The 9,962-nt window shown below is 37.1% G+C and overlaps 1 protein-coding gene across 1 annotated transcript in view; it reads left to right on the forward strand.

Moving 5' to 3' along the window:
• LOC111518954 (akirin-like) overlaps window positions 1–8,886 on the forward strand; it is a 28,965-nt gene extending 20,079 nt beyond the window's left edge. Inside the window, exon 3 of the mRNA XM_047013348.1 lies at window positions 8,612–8,886. Within this exon, the coding sequence (XP_046869304.1) occupies window positions 8,612–8,842 (231 nt within the window). The 3' untranslated portion in view covers window positions 8,843–8,886. The remainder of the gene's footprint in view (window positions 1–8,611) is intronic.
• Window positions 8,887–9,962: the final 1,076 nt, after the last annotated feature.

A 9,962-nucleotide genomic window follows, 5' to 3' on the forward strand; every position in this document is an offset into this window, starting at 1 on the left:
AAGCAAAATGTTAGTTGCTTTTCACGATTTGATTTGGATGATTTGAATTTGTATTTTTAGGGTGCTGGTTAAAAAATTTGTGCTGATTAACCAGGGAATGTCTTTTAATTTATGTAAACTTATTGTATCTTGGGATGCATTGGATGAATGTCCTAAAAAGCGTTGTCGTTTAAGTTTAAATTCTCATAATACATGCAATTCTGAAAAGCCCAAATTCGCATTATGGGATTTGCCTGTGAATTGTGCGAGACCCTATTGACCAGTAAGCTGACCGAGCAAACTGATATCTTTGTCAAATTCACACACGATCACATTCAACGTCGCTCTGAGCCACAATCCAGCTGTTTCACCTAAGATTATAGCTGTAGCGTTATATTGGCTTATTGCTTGTTTATATATTTTATAATTTTTTATTTTATTTAATATTTTTTTCTTATCGATAATTATCTTTGTGCTGTGTATTTAAATTTTTCTATTTATTCTTATATATATAAATTTATTTATTTTTTTTTTTTTTTGCCTTGTGTTTCTTTTGGCTTTATAATGGCTTATTGTCTACCTACTTGCAAGCATTCTGATCGTTTTGATGATCAGTATAGAGCAATATCTTGTTGGCTCTGCGATAATCTTAGTCACTTAAAATGTGCTGGCCTCAATGGCCGCGACTACGACAAATTTTCTGGTTTGGTCTGTGTCTAAGCCTGAGCTTGGCTTAATGCGCTGGACTTGCCCATCTTGTGCCAGCCAGCAGCTTGATTTTAGCCGTATGTATAGGGATCTTCGTTTAAGGTTTCTTTCTTTAAACAAACTGGCCAAACAGCTGTCAAACGAGTGTGACTCTAGCGTTCAATTATTGTCGCAATTCAAATTTGTTCCACCTTCTGAGAAATTGCACAAGAAATGTACCCTTGAGTTGCCTCGTAAGCAGTCGCCAGCTCTCTCTATTACTTCCTCTCCGATTTTACTTTCGCCTACACCATCTTCTTGTCCCTCTTTATGCTCTTCTTTTCAGATTGAAGTACCCATTACAAGCCCTGGTGTACCTCAATCTATCCGTCACGGGAACTCTGATCAATCACAGGATCATGCCGGCTCTCAATCACTTGCGGATCCCAATGCTCCTCCGCCTCCACTAACTGTAGTGCCTCATCGCAAACAATTATTTATTTCTAGGCTTGCTCCAGATACTTCTGAGTCGTCTGTGGCAGCTTACATTGGTAATATTTGCCCTGCTAAGGTTTTAATTCAAAAGTTTAAGTTTTCTAGGCCTCGCGAAATCTCCTCTTTTAAAATTACAGTACCAAATGAGTACTTCTCAGCTATGGTTGACCCTAATTTTTGGCCAGAGGCCCTAGTTGTACACGAGTTTGCGCCCAATAAGCGCTCTCGTCCGTTGCCTGTCCACCTTCCTACTTTATCTTCTGCTTCAAAAAACTAATAACGTCTAGTCTTTGCATTCATTATCAAAATGTAAGAGGACTTCTTACCAAGCTGTCGAACCTTTTCTGTGATAGCCAAACCTTTTCAGCTGACATATTAGCTTTCTCTGAAACTTGGCTTAACTCCTCTGTTCTAGATAATGAAATTCTTTCTAATAACTTTATTTCTTATAGGCTTGATCGTGTTGGTCGTCGTGGCGGTGGAGTACTTATTGCTGTCAACTCGAATCTGTGTTCAAGTGTTGTGCCGATTGACCTGCCCTTAGGTGTTGAGTTTATTTGCGTCGAAATTACATGTTCCAACTTTAGCTTATATATTTCTTGTTTATATATTCCTCCAGCTTCTGATATAACGACCTATATGCATCATGCTGATGCTTTGCAAACTATTTTTAATCGTCTTAAAGATCGCGATTTCCTTATAGTTTTAGGTGATTTCAACTTGCCTAATATTTCTTGGCTTGTTGATGATAATCTATCTTTCTTAATTCCTTCATCTCAACATGTTTTTCTTGATAGCCTACTTGAATGTCCGCTATATCAGTTGAATTCGTTCCTTAACTCTTGTAAAAGAATCCTTGATTTTGTTTCTGTCTCTGATCCCACTGTTAGTGCTGTATCCCGAACACAGCTCCTAGTGAAACCTGAAGATCCCTATCACCCTACCATTGAACTTACTATTTCTTACAATTCCGTTACTAATTCATTTAATAACATCGCAAATTCTCGTCGTAGATGTTTTCGTAAAACAAATTTCAATCTTCTTAATAGCCTTACTTTCTCTTTTGATTGGTCATTTCTATTTGAGTGCTGCGATATAGATCGTGCAGTGAAGTTTTTCTACTCTGCTCTTAATTCTCTAATTGATAAATGCGTTCCTTATGTGAATGTCTCTACTGTCTCCAGCGCGCCAGTCTGGTTCACACGTAGGCTCTCTAATCTCCGTAATATTAAATCGAGATATTTTAAAAGATTTAAAAAACTGGTTCGCGACTTGACTATGCAAATTACTGTATAGCTAAATGTCAATTTTGTCTTTTAAACACTCAATGCTACAATAATTATATCGTCCGCTGTAAGGTTGAATTTATAAGAACCCCAAAAGATTTTATAACTTTGTTAATTCCAAAAGACGCTCTAATGTACTACCCTCCACCTTCAGACTTAATGACCAGACTGCTAATAATGATTCAGATATTGCAGATCTGTTTGCTAAATTCTTTTAGTCGACTTATTCTACTAATGTTTCGGAACCCACACCCTATCCCTTTTCAATCCCACATTTAAATTGTATGTTTTTTCCTAGTATTACTGAAGACTGTATTATCTCTAGCTTGTCATCTATGACGTCTTCCTTCGTTCACGGTCCTGATAATATACCTAGTTGCATCCTTAAAATGTGTTCGAATTCCCTATCTAAGCCTTTATCTCGGTTATTCTTTATATCGAGTGAGACTTGTACCTTTCCCGATATTTGGAAGGAGTCTTTTATTATTCCGCTTTTTAAAAAGGGTAGCAAATCGGTTGTTCTAACTACCGTGGCATTGCCAAACTTTCGGCAATACCAAAGCTGTTTGAGAAAATTATTACGTCTTCCCTTCAACACCTATCTAGATCCTCTATTTCTCCTTGTCAGCATGGATTCATGAAAGGTCGTTCGTCGCTTACTAACCTTTTAGAATTGACTACCCTTGTACACCATGGCTTCCGTAAAAAGTGTCAAACTGATGTTATTTATACTGACTTTAGTAAGGCTTTCGATACGGTTGATCATTCTATGCTTCTCGCGAAACTTAACATAATGGGTTTTTCCCCAAAACTGTTGGCTTGGTTAAAGTCGTATCTTATTGGCAGAACCCAAAAGGTGTCTTTTCGTTCCTCGATATCTAAACCAAGGCAGTCATCTGGGCCCCCTGTTATTTACACTGTTTATAAATGATTTGCCTTTGACCTTGGCTCATTCACGCGTGCTCATGTTTGCGGATGACGTCAAGATTTGTTATTCCTATAATGATCCTTCTTTCCAACAGTACTTGCAATCAGATCTCGATGCGTTCTGTGATTGGTGCCACGTTAATAAATTACACCTTAATGCCTCTAAGTGTTCTTTTATGACTTTCAGTCGTTTGTCTCCGTTCCTAGCTCATTACTCTGTTAAGTCTGTTCTGTTAGATTGTGTACCATCGTTCAAAGACTTAGGCGTGATGTTTGACCCAAAACTTTCATTTAATGTTCATATTTCTTCTATTGTCAATAGAGCATGCAGCCTTCTTGTCTTCATTAAACGTTGGGCCAAAGAATTTGATGATCCCTATGTAACAAAGGTTTTATACACTTCGTTAGTTCGCCCTACTCTAGAATATTGCTCGCCAGTGTGGAATCCGCAATATGATGTTCACCAGCGTAGTATTGAATCGGTACAGAAGCAATTCCTTAAGTTTCCGTTACGCGGTCTTAATTGGGACCCGAGTCTTCGCCTACCTTCTTATTCTAGCAGACTTCTTCTTATTAATCTTCCTTCACTTTACAACCGTAGGCTCGTTTTTGACATTCTCTTTCTCCATAAACTAGTCAACGGCGAAGTCATTTCTACTAATTTACTAGATACGCTATATTTTTGTGTTCCCTCACGTCGGACCAGAAACTTTTTTCCTATTCACCTTAGTAGATGTCTGACTAACTACTCTCTTCATGAACCTTTTCGTGTTGTTCGTGTGTTCTCTTCGCGCTATACTTTTTAATCATCTACAGCGAAACCAATAATAATATTCTCGACTTGGATTGATTGCAACTCATCCCTGACCACATTGGCTGTGAATCGGGGCATAGCTGGCACCTTATGCAAATAAAACACCTCCACCGGGTCGGGGATGTTTAGTTGTGTATATAGCTAAGCTATCTTTTTAAATTAATTACAATCTGTCTTTAGCTTAAGCTTTTTCGTCGACTGCTGTGTTAGTTGACGTAAATAAATAAATAAATAAAATAAATAAATAATCCGTTCAGTACTTACGTTTTGAAATAAATACTGGTTCAAGCAAAGCCACAATTCGCTTTGGATTTCAGTCATAACAAAATCAGAACTTAAAAGGTTTTATATCGAATAAACGCCAGAGACCTTTAGATAACTTCCACACCAAGTTTGCAAGTTACTCTTTCCTTAAGTCGTCATAGTGGAATAACGTTTTATCTAACTGTAACGGCCTACATCTAAATAACGGCTTACAATAACAGTGACCCGTTCTGGATCATATTAGCATAGTCATTAACATATATAAAAAAAATTTATTAATTTGTAAACTCTCTATTATTTTCATTAATTAATCCCTTGGGATTGTCTATATTTTCGGATTTTATTTCTGTTTTTATTAATTGCCTATATTTTGAGAGAGTGTGCCCGTACCCCGCCGCTGAGACGAGGAGAGGGCTTATTTAAAACATTCTTAATGTTTACATTCGGCCAATCCTGACATCTGATCGACCTCGATCTCGATATACATATACAAATACTGCTTATCAAATACATATTACAAACAGAAACTCACAGTTTTATCACACGCATGCATCCACGGCTTGAGTCGGGCGGATTCTAAGATACCTTTGTAGGGCAATTGAGTAAGTTGACAATCGTCAATATCACTGACTTCCTAACCGAATTTGGAAGAACTCGATTTATCTTATAAGGACCTTAGGATCGTAAGACATCAGTGCACCCGTCTTACTTGTCTTTCGAAAACAATAGAGCTGACACTGATCAGGCAATTGCCGATATGTTTGCTGATTTTTTCAAATAAGGTTAGTCCTCTTCGATTTATCAAGCAAATTATCCTTATCCTCATCGTTTGCAATCGTCTAACTGCATTTTAGTCCTTATGTTTGATGAAAGTTCGGTTCTTAGCGTGCTCAGTTCCTTGAAACCAGTATGTGCACCTGGCGCAATACCAGACTGCGTATTAAGTTTTTGTGCAAAGGCCCTATGTAAGCCAATACTTAATTTGTTTACACCGTCTATCTGGAAGGAATCATGTATTATTCCTCTTCATAAAAAGGGGTAAAGTCCGGAGCCTCCAATTAAACGGGTATTTCTAAATTGTCTGCCATACCCAAAGCATTTGAGAAAATAATAACTGCTCAATTGCATCATTTCTGTAGCTCAAATATTTCGTCCTCCCAACATGGGTTTAAAAACGTAGATCTACAACTACTACCCTATTAGAATTTACATCTCTCTCAATCAAAGGATTCAAGACTGCCGTGAAAACTGACTTCATGTATAGTGACTTCAGCAAGGCCTTTGACTCTGATAATCATACTCTGCTTTTATATAAGTTGAAAGTTCTTAGCATCCCCAGCCTTTTCCTTGATTGAATTCTTCAATATCTTTCTAAGCGTACACAAAATGTCCTCCTTAAGTCTTCATTTTCTAAGACCGTCCAATTGACCTCTGGAGTACCTCAGGGTAGTCATTTGGGTCCATTTCTATTCACTCTTTTTATAAATGATCTTCCATTGGTAGTGACACATTCTTGTGCAAACGCAAGCAGTTTTCCGCTATTCTGTGTCAAGCAGAACTGGAACCAGAGATGGGTCTTTTCACATTCAAGCATGTGCAGCTCATTTGCGAGAATATGATAAAAGAATCGGAGAATCAACTCTGTGAATTGTACGAGGTCCTATTGAACAGTAAACTAACCGAGCAATATGATATCTTTGTCAAATTCACACACGATCAGATTCAACGTCGCTCTGAGCCACAATCCAGCTATTTCACCTAAGATTATATCTGTAGCGTTATATTGGCTTATTGCTTGTTTATATGATTTATAAATCCGTTCATTGCTTACGCTTTGAAATAAATACTGGTTCAAGCAAAACCATAGTTATTTATCACAATTCACTTTGAACTTCAATCATAGTTAAAAAGAGTTAACAAAATCGACGAAAGAAAATTATTACCAATCCGAATATTAAATAAAATAATCATAAAAAATCACGTTCTAGATAAGTCCTTGAAATTTTCGGAATCGGTTATCACCAATGTGTGGTATGTCACAAACTCTTGTGTATAAAACTTTCTTTTATGTTGTTAATTTGCTGTTCCTCCAGGGCTGTTGGTTAAATCGACTCGCATGATGTATTGTCTCAGGTTAATAGGTCGGTACTATGTAGACAGAGTAGACATATTTGAATTTGTAGATAAAAATTTCAAATCTTAGCAAACGTGATAAATTTTCGACAATAATGTTCCAATAAGGTAACCTTAAAATTATTATTCAAGCAAAATCATATACTTTTCACGATTCGATTTCGATTTCAATCATAAATAAATCAGAACTCGTCTTATTCGTCATCATAATAAAAAAAAAACAAGTAAAAAGTGGAAAACAAAATGTAAATAATTGTGAATGTGAAACAAGAACTTGCTATTAATTTCTTCATTACCATCTTTGTAGCAATTTTAGGGTGCTTATTAACAAATTTGTGCTGATTAACCAAGGAATGGCTTTTAATTCACGTAAACGTATCGTATCTTGGGATGCATTGGATGTATGTCCAACAAAGTGTCGTCGATTGAGTTCAAATTCTCATAATACCCGCAATTCTGAAACGCCAAAAGTCACATTATGGGATTTGCCTTACGCTGCTTGTTATCGCTTTGCAAAACACAGCAGCAGGAAACATTCAAGTCCCTTCTCAAAGTTCAAAATCACTCCTGACCAAAAATGCGAGGGTCTTAATAATACAATCAAAACACTAAAGAAACCCAAGCAGTTTGCCGCAATTCTAGGTCAAGCGGCACTGGATTCGGATAGGGGTCTTTTCATATTCAAGCAGGTGCAGCTCATTTGCGAGAATATAATTAAAGAATCGGAGAATAAACTCTGTGAATTGTACGAGGCTCTATTGACCAGTAATCTGACCGAGCAATATGATATTTTTGTCAAATTCACACACGATCACATTCAACGTCTCTCTGAGCCACCATCCAGCTATTTTACCTAAGATTACAGCTGTAGCGTTATGTTGGCTTATTGCTTGTTTATATATTTTATAAGTCCGTTCATTGTTTTGAAATAAATACTGGTTCAAGCAAAACCACAATTCGCTTTGGATTTCAGTCATAACAAAATCAGAACTTAAAAGGTGTCAGATCGAATAAACGCCAGAGACCTTGAGATAACTTCCACACCAAGTTGCAAGTTACTCTTTCCTTAAGTCGTCTTAGTGGAAAAACGTTTTATTCAATTGTAACGGCCTACATCTAAAGAACGGCTTACAATAACAGTGACCCGTTCTGGATCAAATTTGCACAGTCATTAACATATATATATTAAACACTATCTTTGCGTCAGTCAGAAAAAAAAAGTTATTAATTTGTAAACTCTATTATTTTCATTAATTAATCCCTTGGGAGTGTTTTTTTATTTTCGGATTTTATTTCTGTTTTTATTAATTGCACATGTGGTCTTATTGCCTATATTTTGAGGGAGTGTGCCCGTACCCCGCCGCTGAGACGAGGAGCGGGCTTATTTAAAACATTCTTACCAGTATGTGCACCTGGCGCAATACCAGACTGCGTATTAAGTTTTTGTGCAGAGGCCCTATGTAATCCAATACTTAATTTGTTTACACCGTCTATTTGGAAGGAATCATGTATTATTCCTCTTCATAAAAAGGGGTAAAGTCCGGAGCCTCCAATTAAACGGGTATTTCTAAATTGTCTGCCATACCCAAAGCATTTGAGAAAATAATAACTGCTCAATTGCAGCATTTCTGTAGCTCAAATATTTCGTCCTCCCAACATGGGTTTAAAAACGTAGATCGACAACTACTACCCTATTAGAATTTACATCTCTCTCAATCAAAGGATTCAAGACTGCCGTGAAAACTGACTTCATGTATAGTGACTTCAGCAAGGCCTTTGACTCTGATAATCATACTCTGCTTTTATATAAGTTGAAAGCTCTTAGCATCCCCAGCCTTTTCCTTGATTGAATTCTTCAATATCTTTCTAAGCGTACACAAAAGGTCCTCCTTAAGTCTTCATTTTCTAAGACCGTCCAATTGACCTCTGGAGTACCTCAGGGTAGTCATTTGGGTCCATTTCTATTCACTCTTTTTATAAATGATCTTCCATTGGTAGTGACACATTCTTGGGCAAACGCAAGCAGTTTGCCGCAATTCTAGGTCAAGCGGAACTGGATTCGGAAAGGGGTCTTTTCACATTCAAGCAGGTCCAGCTCATTTGCGAGAATATGATTAAAGAATCGGAGAATAAACTCTGTGAATTCTACGAGGCCCTATTGACCAGTAGCCTGACCGAGCAATATGATATTTTGGTCAAATTCACACACGATCACATTCAACGTCTCTCTGAGCCACAATCCAGCTATTTTACCTAAGATTACAGCTGTAGCGTTATATTGGCTTATTGCTTGTTTATATATTTTATAATCCGTTCAGTGCTTAAGTTTTGAAATAAATTCTGGTTCAAGCAAAACCACAATTCGCTTTGGATTTCAGTCATAACAAAATCAGAACTTAAAAGGTTTTAGATCGAATAAACGCCAGAGACCTTGAGATACTGGTTCAAGCAAAACCACAATTCGCTTTGGATTTCAGTCATAACAAAATCAGAACTTAAAAGGTTTTAGATCAGTTTTAGAACTTCCACACCAAGTTTGCAAGTTACTCTTTCCTTAAGTCGTCATAGTGGAAAAACGTTTTATCTAATTGTAACGGCCTACATCTAAATAACGGCTTACAATAACAGTGACCCGTTCTGGATCAAAGTTGCACAGTCATTAACATATATATATTAAACACTATCTTTGCGTCAGTCAGAAAAAATATTTATTAATTTGTAAACTCTATTATTTTCATTAATTAATCCCTTGGGATTGTCTATATTTTCGGATTTTATTTCTGTTTTTATTAATTGCACATGTGGTCTTATTGCCTATATTTTGAGAGAGTGTGCCCGTACCCCGCCGCTGAGACGAGGAGAGGGCATATTTAAAACATTCTTAATGTTTACATTCGGCCAATCCTGACATCTGATCGACCTCGATCTCGATATACATATACAAGTACTGCTTATCAAATACATATTACAAACAGAAACTCACAGTTTTATCACAAGCATGCATCCACGGCTTGAGTCGGGCTGATTCTAAGATACCTTTGTAGGGCAATTAAGTTAGTTCAGCAAGGCCTTTTACTCTGATAATCATACTCTGCTTTTATATAAGTTGAACGCTCTTGGCATCCCCAGCCTTTTCCTTGATTGGATTCTTCAATGTCTTTCTAAGCGTACACAAAAGGTCCTCCTTAAGTCTTCATTTTCTAAGACCGTCCAATTGACCTCTGGAGTACCTCAGGGTAGTCATTTGGGTCCATTTCTATTCACTCTTTTTATAAATGATCTTCCATTGGTAGTGACACATTCTTGTGCAAACGCAAGCAGTTTGCCCCTATTCTGGGTCAAGCAGAACTGGAATCAGAAATGGGTCTTTTCACATT

Source organism: Drosophila willistoni, unplaced genomic scaffold (genome assembly GCF_018902025.1).
Source record: "Drosophila willistoni isolate 14030-0811.24 unplaced genomic scaffold, UCI_dwil_1.1 Seg765, whole genome shotgun sequence".
Lineage (NCBI taxonomy): Eukaryota > Metazoa > Arthropoda > Insecta > Diptera > Drosophilidae > Drosophila > Drosophila willistoni.